The sequence below is a fragment of the Cydia strobilella genome, chromosome 26 (assembly GCF_947568885.1).
Source record: "Cydia strobilella chromosome 26, ilCydStro3.1, whole genome shotgun sequence".
Lineage (NCBI taxonomy): Eukaryota > Metazoa > Arthropoda > Insecta > Lepidoptera > Tortricidae > Cydia > Cydia strobilella.
The window spans coordinates 6,926,169-6,938,393 of NC_086066.1; the positions used below are offsets into that span (position 1 = coordinate 6,926,169).

Below are 12,225 nucleotides of genomic sequence, written 5' to 3' on the forward strand. Positions count from 1 at the left end.
TTGTTAATTGCATTAACATTAAGTTTGTATGGGAAACCGATAAAAAGCAGATTGGATAAAAAATAAGCTACCCAAATCACTAACTCTACGCAGACGAAGTCACGGGCAAAAAAAAGCTAGTTTATAATAAATAGAAATAAATTTGAGATGAATTAAACAGTTGGGTAGTAAAATATGTCATTTATTTTATTCATACTTTCACCATAACACAATTAAACAATTCTAATGTCAGTAAAAATATATAACAGTCTTCATACCACAATTGTTATGAGAAAAAAAAAACAAGTAAACAAAAATGCACTAAACAAATAAAATAATGTTCAAAGTCGAACAATAGTTATTTGTGCAACAAGAGAGGAAAGTTGGTTTTTCTTGCGAGTGTTTATATTGAGTCCCGAGAAAGCGAAAGATTCTATAATAGAATCACGAGCGAAGTGAGTGATCCTAAGTCAGAATCTTGAGCGTAGCGAGGGACTCAAAAACACGAGATGTAAAATAACTTTGCTCTCGTGTTGCACACATAACTTTTCACCTCAGTAGTGAGAACATATTAAAGGTTAAAATGTATTTCGAATTACACAGAATAATACAAAAAAAAACGTTATAAGAGTATGAAGTGGCAGTTCATGGCCTTCACTAAATTAAAAAGCTACTATGTTTCACTCCCTGGAGTGAGGAAAGTAGGCTTTTGTTCGAGCTGCTGAGGTGAAAAAAATATTAGTACACACTTATAATACAATCCCTTATACAATACACAATAAAGTCAATTTAGATTTCAATATGCAATTACACAATAATTCAAATTAAATTTCAATACATTACATTACATAATACAATACATATAAACACGTTTTTGACAATTCCCACATAGGACAATAAAAAAACCGGACAAGTGCGAGTCGCACTCGCCCACCGAAGGTTCCGTACTTTTTAGTATTTGTTGTTATAGCGGCAACAGAAATACATCATCTGTGAAAATTTCAGACGCAGCCACTCTCAAGAGATTAGCAAAGACCAGGAAGCTGAATGCCATGCTGACCGCCGACGCCCATTAGATGGGCATGGCACCAAAAGAAGAAGTGAAGATTTCAACTGTCTAGCTATCACGGTTTATGAGATACAGCCTGGTGACAGACAGACGGACAGCGGAGTCTTAGTAATAGGGTCCCGTTTTTACCCTTTGGGTACGGAACCGTAAAAACCGGCCAAGTGCGAGCCGAGGACTGTGAAAATTTCAACTGTCTTGCTGTCAAGGTTGATGAGATACAGCCTGCTGACAGACGGACAGACAGCGGAGTCTTAGTAATGGGTTCCCGTTTTTACCCTTTGGGTACCCTAATAACACATTTTTCTTTTAATGCTATGTTCAAATGTCAAAAATCTCTCTCAAAACTTTTTTATCCAACTTCCCATCCTCAAACTTAGCTTTCTTCGGCAAAACCACATCCTTAACCGGACTCCCAAACTCATTAGGAAACCCCACAACTTTCTTCGGCTTAAAATAATGAACAAAATACATCAACTCCGACTTACTGCAATGCGTACTAAAGCACACATCAATTTCGTTTTCTGATACTTTACTTATGGGGTCATCATCTGTGTCATAGTGGGCCCACTTTTGGGCAGAAAGGTGAATGTTCAGATATTTGTGGTTGGTGGGGTCCGGGGTGCAATTTGTGTGGTCTTTTCTGTTCTTCGGCCAGCAAAGGTGGATAGGTGATTGATCGTTAGTTACCCCGGGGACTAAGTGGTGGAGGTGGCTGAAATATAAAATAAAACTTAAATTTAATGCCTTAATAATAAATATTATAGGACATTTTTACACAGATTGACTAAGTCCCACGGTAAACCTAAGAAGGCTTGTGTTATGGGTACTCAGACAACGATATATATAATATATAAATACTTAAATACATACACCCATGACTCAGGAACAAATATCGGTGCTCATCCCACAAATAAATGCCCTTACCGGGATTCGAACCCAGGACCATCGGCTTCACAGGCAGGGTCACTACCCACTAGGCCAGACCGGTTGTCAGATGAATGAAACAAAAAATGTGAAACAACGAACGAGATAGAGCTCAACGAGGGAGAGGAGTGTTAGGGTCGGCAACGCGCGTGTAATATCTCCGGTGTTGCAGGCGTCCATAGGCTACGGTAACTGCTTACCATCAGGCGGGCCGTATGCTTGATTGCCACCGACGTGGTATATAAAAAAAGAGATACTGTGACTCGCGAATATTAGACCTGGTTTTAGGGTTCCGGGTAAAAGGGTAAAAATGGGACCCTATTACTAAGACTCCGCTGTCTGTCACCAGGCTGTATCTCATGAACCGCGATAGCTAGACAGTTGAAATTTTTACAGATGATGTATTTCTGATGCCGCTATAACAACACATACAACAAACTTGTTTTTTTTTTTGCCGTTTTTTGCGTAATGGTACGGAACCCTTAGTGCGCGAGTCCGACCCGCACTTGGCCGGTTTTTTTCATCTATATGGTATGTTAGGTAATGTCTTTAGCCATACAAATGTAAAATACAAAATTTGCTACTGAATTTTGAACCTTTAACGTAGGAAATAGAGTTGATTGTGTTCTGTTGGAAATTGAAAGAATATGATTTAAATTTCATCGAACTGAAGATAAGAATTTTTTAAAAGCATGCAGCAAGCAGGCAGAGGGGCATACATTGTATGTAAAATTCGAGCTTTTGGGGAACCAGCCCCCCCTCCCCCTGCTCCTACCTGCCTACGCCCATGAGCATAGACATAGTATATACAAGTAGTTATAGACGCGCCACCGAGCGACCGGGGGTAAGAGAAAGAATATTCATACAAAATTTGGGCAGCATAGAATAGAATAGAATATAATAATATTTATTCAGGCAACACATCATTATTACATTACAAAGATACATTAACAACAACAAGAAAGAAAAAAAACAAAGGTGAAAAATACAAAACTAACAGATAAGGATGTGAGGCTGAAATGGTCTCCACTCAGCAATGCAGTTGGCACGACTAAGCGTTGTCAACGGCGCTGGTTTTCTGTGGAGCCAGGAGGAGAGGAGGTGTGCGGAACGGCATACTGCGCGACTTGTGTGTCAGGTAATAATAAATAAATAAACATTTGTCAATAGTAAATATGAAATATAAATACTTGTATATTACAGCAAAGGTACACGTATTATACATATAAATTCATTATATTGCGGTAACTAGAAATAGACTTGGGGGTTAGTAATATTTAGGAACTGGAGCTATGTAGAATGATGCCCTTAGGCAGCAATACCTTGTTGAGCTATTAGGTGTGTTTTCAGTTTAGACTTGAACCTACTAACAGTCATGCTCTCCCAAATAGGAGGTGGAAGGTTTTTCCAGCATTTCGTGGCAGCATAACGAAAACTGCCACGAAATGCAGCGGTATTGTGCCTTGGGCAAACCAGTCGGGGAACACGTCTAATACGACGCTGGTAGAAGGATTGACATAGGATTTTTTCTCTTTCACTCTTATAAATTTCGGTATTTCACCATCGCCTCCTACCTATGATGCCACCCGGTCGGTGATAAGGACAAAGCATGGCACTAATTTCTCTTTCCTCTTATAGGAATCGCGATAAGACTATCTTTCTCTATCAAAGAGTGTCAGGCCCTTGAGTAAATAGCACTCACCTATAAAGCTCCTTCCATCTTACCTCCTCCACAAACACCTTGACGCCCAACTTTTTAAAAACCTCATTAAAAACAAACTCATATCCAAACTTAGCCGAGGTCTTAATAGCGACTCTCCCCTTCTCTTTCAGCCATCGTTCTATCTCGCGTAAAGCTGCGTCCACACTGACGCTTCGCTTCGGGAACGTCGTGTAACGGTCGTCTAAAAAAGTTGTGTCGACGTAGAGCGTGTCTATGGGTATGGGGACGCCATTGTCGTGGAGTTGGTTGAATTTTGGAACGTCATTTACACTTATTCTGAAGTCACCTGGAATGAAAAAGTAAGAAAAAATATAAATAAAATAAATATTTCGGAACACAGATCGACCTAGCCCCACCAAAGATAGATATAACTCCGTAATAGATGGATACAGTGTAAGGGAAAAAACGGGCCTCGATAATCAAGAAAAATTAATTCTCACTACATTTGGCCTACTCTCGGATAGATGGCGTTGACGGTTTCGTTCATTCCTTTGTTATTTAACAATTTTAACGCACATCAGTGAAAGAACATGGGTCAAAATCATATAAAAATAATTAAGAGCCCGTAGTCGATTTGAAAACGCGCGAAGATACGACTTTTACACAGTAACCGAACGCCGGCCGCTGCTTGAAATAACGCGACCGCCTAAACAATATTGATACTTTCGCAACATTATGCGTCACTTTATAACTTTAATTAGGTTAAAATAAAACTTTCGGTAAATTTGATATAATCGTTTATTACTGTTAACAATTTACCTATGTATTCATATAATACATACAAATTATATAGGTATAGCATGATGATAATGATTTGCACTAAGGCAATATCTTATATATATATATATATATATATATATATATATATATAATCATCTTACTCGCGTTATCCCAGCCTTTTTGCCACGGCTCATAGAAGTCTGCTGGGGTCCGCTTGGCAACTAATCCCAAGAATTGGCGTAGGCACTAGTTTTTACGAAAGCGACTGCCATCTGACTTTCCAACGTTCCAACCCAGAGGGGAAACTAGCCTTTTGTTGAAATTTGGTATACAGATAGTTTGAATCCCGGGGAAGGACATAGAATACTTTTTATTCAAGAACTCACCCTTTAAGGGGGTGGAAATTTGTATGGGGAATCAATAAACGCTGAACCGATTAAGATGAAATGAGGTATGGACATAGTTTGAGTCCTGGGGAAGGACATAGGATAGGTTTTACCCCAGAAACGGGGGGGTAATGGAAATTTGTATGGGATCCAATAAAACCGATTTGGATGGAATTTGATATTATGGAGATAGTCTTAATCGTTGGGAAGGGTGTATAATAATTTTTATTTCCAAAGTCATCCTCTTCTCTTCTCCACTCTTCTAACACTCGCTCAACGTGTTGTTGGTTGTACGATGAATACTGCTCAAGACCTGGAACACCTGGAGTGCTTCTGGGTGCAAAGGGTCAGGGGTAACACTCGCTCAACGTGCCGCTGGTAGAGTATGATGGGGAAAACTCAAGACCTGGAACACCTGAAGTGCTGCTGGGTGCAAAGGGTCAGGGGTAACACTCGCTCAACATGCCGCTGGTAGTGTGTAGTGTACGATGGATACAGCTCAAGACCTGGAACACCTGGAATGCTTCTGGGTGCAAAGAGTCAGGGGTAACACACGCTCAACGTGCTGCTGGTAGTGTATGATAGGGAAAGCTCCAGACCTGGAACACCTGGAGTGCTGCTGGGTACAAAGGGTCAGGGGTAACGGGTAACACTCGCTCAACGTGCCGCTGGTAGTGTATGATGGGGAAAGCTCCAGATCTGAAACACCTGGAGTGCTGCTGAGTGCAAAGGGTCAAGGGCAAAGGGTGGGTAACACTCGCTCAACGTGTTGTGGGTAGTGTATGACGGAGACAGCTCAAAACCTGGAACACCTGGAGTGCTGCTGGACGCATCGGATCAGGGGTAAAACTCTTTTAATCTGAAGTTGGTAGAGTATGCTGTAGGCAGGTTAAGTTGTTCAAGACCTGGAACACCTGGAGGGCTGCCAGATGAAGCAGGCACCTGACCAGAGCTACCACACGTTTAACATGCAGTAGGTACTGGGGGTTAAAAGGGGGTGGAAGTTCTGATAACAATAAATGAACCTGAGTTCCACTAAGTACAGCCAGGGTTCATCATCAGCTCTATCTTGGGTACTGCTCTCCCAAGTGTTCATCAAGACGTGTCGGAGGACCAAAACAGCGTGTGCCTATGTTGCACGAAACCTGAGTTCCACTAGGTACAGCCAGGGTTCAGCATCAGCTCCATCTTGGGTACTGCTCTCCTAATTGCTCATCAAGACGTGTCGGAAAACCAAAACAGCGTGTGCCTATGTTGCACGAAACCTGAGTTCCACTAGGTACAGCCAGGGTTCAGCATCAGCTCCATCTTGGGTACTGCTCTCCTAATTGCTCATCAAGACGTGTCGGAAGACCAAAACAGCGTGTGCCTATGTTGCACCAAACCTGCGTTCCACTAGGTACAGCCAGGGTTCAGCATCAGCTCCATCTTGGGTACTGCTCTCCTAATTGCTCATCAAGACGTGTCGGAAGACCAAAACAGCGTGTGCCTATGTTGCACCAAACCTGCGTTCCACTAGGTACAGCCAGGGTTCAGCATCAGCTCCATCTTGGGTACTGCTCTCCTAATTGCTCATCAAGACGTGCCGAATAACCAAAACAGCGTGTGCCTATGTTGCACGAAACCTGATTTCCACTAGGTACAGCCAGGATTCAGCATCAGCTCCATCTTGGGTACTGCTCTCCTAATTGCTCATCAAGACGTGTCGGAAGACCAAAACAGCGTGTGCCTATGTTGCACCAAACCTGCGTTCCATTAGGTACAGCCAGGGTTCAGCATCAGCTCTATCTTGGGTACTGCTCTCCCAAGTGCTCATCAAGACGTGTCGGAAGACCAAAACAGCGTGTGCCTATGTTGCACGAAACCTGATTTCCACTAGGTACAGCCCGGGTTCAGCATCAGCTCCATCTTGGGTACTGCTCTCCTAATTGCTCATCAAGACAGACCAAAACAGCGTGTGCCTATGTTGCACAAAACCTGCGTTCCACTAGGTACAGCCAGGGTTCAGCATCAGCCGAGCTCTATGTATACTAAAACCTTCTCCAGAATGTAACAAACACTTTTCTAAAAACCGCATCAAAATCGGTTCAGCCAAATGCGAGATAATCGCGAACAAACATACATACATACATACATACATATACATACATATACCTACAAACATACGGGTCAAACTGAGAACCTCCTTTTTTTGAAGGCGGTTAATAAACAAGTACTTACAACCCAAGGATTAAAGTTTCTGGTCGCAGTTTACACGCACACAGTACAGCCAAACACGCAAACAAATATAACTTTTTACACGGCGAGCGACGCACACAATGATAAATAACTTCGTCGTCGTCGATGCAACGTGCGGAGCCGATCAACAAACGTCCTGCCTCTACCAGCTCCCGCGCGGGACTGAGGCCGCGGGCGCGTGTCACCGATGTTATAGCAGTAAAAGGGGAAGTTTTTAAAAAATCGTCAGAAAATAAAAGTTGCAATTGAAATAAAATTAAGTACAGCAACAGTTTAAGTAAACATTGCAGATTATTTGAGTATGCAATCTACGTCGAAAATAAGTAGATTTTCGGAGAAATTGTCACTTGTTTTGAGGTCATTTCTGGAGAAAATTGAATTCGTTTAACTTTCATTTCCTCGAACTTTAAGTCATATAACAACAATGTAATCTGATAAACCTAGAGTACAGAATATGTGTAATACAAATTTACCATTTTTAGCAGTCCAAACTTTACGAAATTTACAAATAAGAGCATCAAAGTCAGTGCTTTACACGCGTTTACCTAAACGTCCATCAGAAAAAAATTCATTACTAATTTAGTAAGCCTTTTTTCAAAAAAATGATCTGATAAACCTAGAGATAAGAAGTCTTGCTAATAGAAACCAGTACCTGTTATTTCAATTAGGTAACAAAAGGTGTACAATTTCACAGAAGAAATCTATCAACTTTACATTTTTGCGACTAAAATCGTAACCGGGCTCTTAATGCAAATATAAAAAAATCATTTATCCATATATAAATACTTTTTGTTGATATTTTTATTTTTAATTTTAATCATGTGTCGATAGATGGCAGTGAATTTACTGCGGCTACAAAATTTACTATGACAGTACCGCTCTATCCTATTATATCCTCTTTGCCCAAACCAAAGAGGATATAATATTATAGAGTGGTACTGTCATAGTAAATTTTGTAACCACAGTAAATTCACTGCCATCTATCAACACACTTTAAAACTAAAAATGAAGATTTATAAAAATACGATAAAATGTATTTAAATATGGATGTTTTTTTTATTTGCATTAATTATTTTTATGATTTTTACCCATGTTCTTTCACTGATATGCGTTAAAATTGACAAATAACAAACGAAACCGTCAACGCCCTCTATACGAGAGTAGGCCAAGGGTACTGGCGCCATGTGATCGAGTCAAATTTTCGTGATTTTCGAGGCACGTTTTTTCCTTACACTGTATCCAACTATTACGGAGTTATATCTATCTTTGTCCCAAACTAAGCAAAGCTGGTATAGTAGCAGTACTGATAATTCCGCTACTTGACGATAGATGTCGACAACGAAAATAATAGTATTTTTAGTAACAAAACTGACGTATGGAGTGAGCACTGTATAAAATAAAAAACCTTTTGATTAAATAACTCCTAAAAACGATCTAAAAAATATTTTTCCCTTCACTAGCTCGGAAAGCCGTCTTTTATCCTTTAAAACAAGCGGGGAAAAACGCATTTTATCCACTAGTGGGGAAAGTAATTTGACGTAGCTTTTGAAGTAGCTTTTGACAGATAACAAAACGTAAAACGCTCATAACAATGGTTCGTTCGATATTAATTATCATTAAATAAATGGTTTTAGAATTTTTAAAAATACCAAATTTAGCTTTATTTAATGATTTTAAGTCATAAACCTTAAATTCCATAAGAAACATTTGTTTTTTCAAATTATGTTGAATGTAATTCTGAACGCACAAGTTGAGTCGATGCAATTTCAAAACGAATCATCAGAAATGTCAACATTGTCAACAAAAATTTTCTCACCGACTCCGACAAGTAAAAATACATAACATCCAGAGTTTTTTGTTATAATATCGTATTATATCGTAAAATTATTAGTGATTCCAGTGATGAAGATGATCTAACGCCTGTGGATGTTGCACTTTCCTCGCTATAGTGAGGGGAAAAGTTTTGTGTTACACACGGATGCAAATGCATTTTACTTCTCGTGTGTTGAAACACTCGCTACGCTCAGGATTCTATTTTGAACCACTCGCTAGAATCCTTTCACTTGCTCGTGTTTCAATTCCACACTCGCGGGTAAAATACAACTTTGCACCCTTGTATAACAAATAACTATAACCTTACATAGGCCTCCTCCAACCTCCTCCACTGTTCTCGGTCTTGTACCTCCGAAAGCCAGTTGTATATCTTTTCAATATCATCTGCCCATGCCCATGGAGTGAGCACTCTATGTCTACTTAATTCTCTTTGCTTCTGTCAAGTAAATACCTGTGTATAGTACCGTAGTGAAGTCAGTCTTAAACAGAAACATGACGGAGCCAATACTGTGTGCTGCGGGTACAGCGGTCACATAGAGCTTGGTCTCTCTCTGGCGTCGCTTGGGGTCCGCTTTTAACAATATTTCTATTGTTTCTGTAAAAAAAAGCAAATTTAAAAAAAAAAAACATGAGAGTTTGGTTTCCTAGCACTAAGTCGTATGACTACAAAAACATCCCAATTGCGAGTCGGACCCGCGCACGAAGGGTTCCGTACCATTACGCAAAAAACGGCAAAAAATATCATGTTTGTTGTATGGGAGCCCCACTTAAAAAACTTTTTTCTGTTGTTAGTATTTGTTGTTATGGCGGCAACAGATAGATCATCTGTGAAAATTTCACGGTCATGAGATACAGCCTTGTGACAGACGGAAAGACAGACAGACAGCGGAGTCTTAGTAATAGGGTTCCGTTTTTACCCTTTTTGTATGGAACCCTAAAAAGGAGGTCTATTTACTCCCCAACCTACCCTATCAAGTACACAGCGTAACGAGATTGCAGACTCTACCATATCAAATACATATAATGTAATATTTCTAAATGTATTATTATTATTATTTATTAGATACACTAGCAGCTCTTGGAGTTCAGCAGCAGCTCTTCAAAGTTACGGTGCACTAACAATAGTTTCAAGTAGAGAGTTCCACACATTTACCACACGATTCGGCAAGAAGTGTTTTTTTTTATGATATAGGAGGCAAACGAGCAGACGGATCACTGGATGGTAAGCGATTACCGCCTCCCATGGACACCCGCAACACCAGAGGGGCTGCAAGTGCGTTGCCGGCCCTTAAGATGGGAGTACGCTCTTTTCTTAAAGGTTTGAAGGTCGTATTGGTCCGGAAATACCACAGGACAGTTCATTCCACAGTTTAGCTGTGCGAGGCAGGAAGTTTCCTACATATATCATTTACACTTACCTATTCCTACAATCCTTATCCGTTTAACAATCTCATCAGTATCATAACTTCCCAATCTACATTTAACTTCATATTTGACTATAGCAGCCGACATCTCCGACATGTACATTACTGCACCATTCGTCTTCAATGTTTCTATGATGCGGGAGTCATACAAGCCCGGTGTGTGGTCCGTATGGGTGTGGCTGAGGAAGTAAGCTTGCACATTTTTGTTCGTGAAGTTGTCGACAGATATGTTTGGTATTTCGGATACGTGCCCGTTGAACGCACAGCATGCCATGGCTGAAAGAAAGAAATTTGGAGTTGTCAATGAAACTTCGTTAAAAGAATAATAATATCATGTGTGGCGAGGAGGGTAAAATATCTTAGGCTATGTTTGCAAATGTTCAGACACAATAACTGCAGATATTCCACATTTTTTTTTTACAAATCATGGGTGCACTTGAAGACTGATGATCAATAATGGTTAGCAAAATAAGTAAAGATCACCCCAAAGAATATCTGGTTGCTATTTTACAACAGTCTGGTTGATATACGCCAAGTGGCTGGAACAACTTGGAACAGAAGTAGCTCTGGATAGAAAAGAATGGAAAAGGTTGGAGGAGGCCTTTGCGATTACTAGAATATATATATAAAAATGATAATGATATTTCAACCTGTCTATTGTAAATAATGTCTGAAATAAGGCTTTTTTTTTTTACAACAGCTTGTAATTTGTAAAACACAGGTCTTGTTTCTAATAAAAAAATATTTTACACTTTACAATGCTGTTATGTAAGCTTGTAATTTCATACAACTGTCCCCAGGCCAGTGACAAGAGAAGTACAAGTGATGCATTCTAGAATTCTAGACCTCTAAGTTTTTTCGTTTTCAGAAGTTTTTTTGATAAAAACTATACCATACATGGACCCCACCATATGAAACAGCTGTAACATTGCAAAGTACATATTCAAACTGGGTTTCAATGGCGGTTATGGGTGTTATGAGACTTGAGTGGTGTGGCAGTATAAAGTAGTAGTCAGGAAGTAACAACACCCTTGTATTTTGTCATGATTAGTCAGGCAAAGCAGTGGCAGTGCTGACCCTTGTTACGAGATGATAACCTATGACTACCAACAACAGACAAGCGCTCTCGAGATTCTTGAGAGCCCAAACACTAAACTAAATGATTCGCGCAGGTTTTAATACACAGAAATTGGACTTAACGTGATTTATAACAAATGCTAACTTACCAGGAACTTGTAATGAAATACTGATAAATGAGAAAGCAACGAAAGCATCCAGTTCAGTCTTCACGACGTCTTATAGACGACATAATAAAAATAATAAAAAATATACTGGAAATTGGAAATTACAAGTTCATACAAGTTTTGTTATGACATAAATATAAATGACGACATTTCGACATTTCTGACGTTGACATTAATTAGTAAAGGTTACCAGTATAGAAAAACGGGGATTGTTCCAAAATGTGTGGTTGTAACTCGTATATCCATAAGGCCCCTTGAAAAATTAAGAAAAGATTTACGAATCAAAACCTAAGGCTGGCCACAAACGCACGGCAAGCGAGACAGCGCTATGCATGTGTAGAGCGACGTCCCGTTCCCACCTGTCATTCCGTACCTTTCAACCGATTAAATTTTGCCATGCAGTACATTAAACTAATATTAACAAATATTAATAAGCAAGCCATATACACTGTACTATTTTGATTTAATAAAGATATTATCATAATACTGGTAAAAAAGTCCCTATATTGTTCGAAGACGTGTTGCCAACATAAAAATATAGGTTAACAGGCTTTTGTTGTCATGGCACTATGTACCTTAGTCCATATTCATACGACACAACTTCTTGGTCGAAGCCAACTTGGTTTTTGCCCAAGTTTTGTCTATTCTATTGTCTATTTATCTATTAGCATTTGAAAACAAAGCA

At 39.6% G+C, this 12,225-nt stretch overlaps 1 protein-coding gene across 2 annotated transcripts; it reads right to left on the minus strand.

The window, feature by feature from the left end:
- Positions 1–255: 255 nt before the first annotated feature.
- Positions 256–11,664, minus strand: LOC134753216 (protein artemis-like). Of its 2 annotated transcripts, XM_063689017.1 has the most exons (5): positions 11,523–11,664; positions 10,291–10,572; positions 9,324–9,467; positions 3,675–3,981; positions 256–1,760 (listed from the first exon to the last, which is right to left on the minus strand). In XM_063689017.1, exons 2-5 carry the CDS (start codon positions 10,568–10,570, stop codon positions 1,367–1,369), a joined length of 1,125 nt encoding a protein of 374 aa, XP_063545087.1. In that variant the 5' UTR covers positions 10,571–10,572; positions 11,523–11,664; the 3' UTR covers positions 256–1,366. The 2 variants fall into 2 exon arrangements, with proteins under 2 accessions (XP_063545087.1, XP_063545086.1); XM_063689016.1 differs by lacking the exon at positions 11,523–11,664 and having other exon boundaries at positions 10,291–10,573.
- Positions 11,665–12,225: the final 561 nt, after the last annotated feature.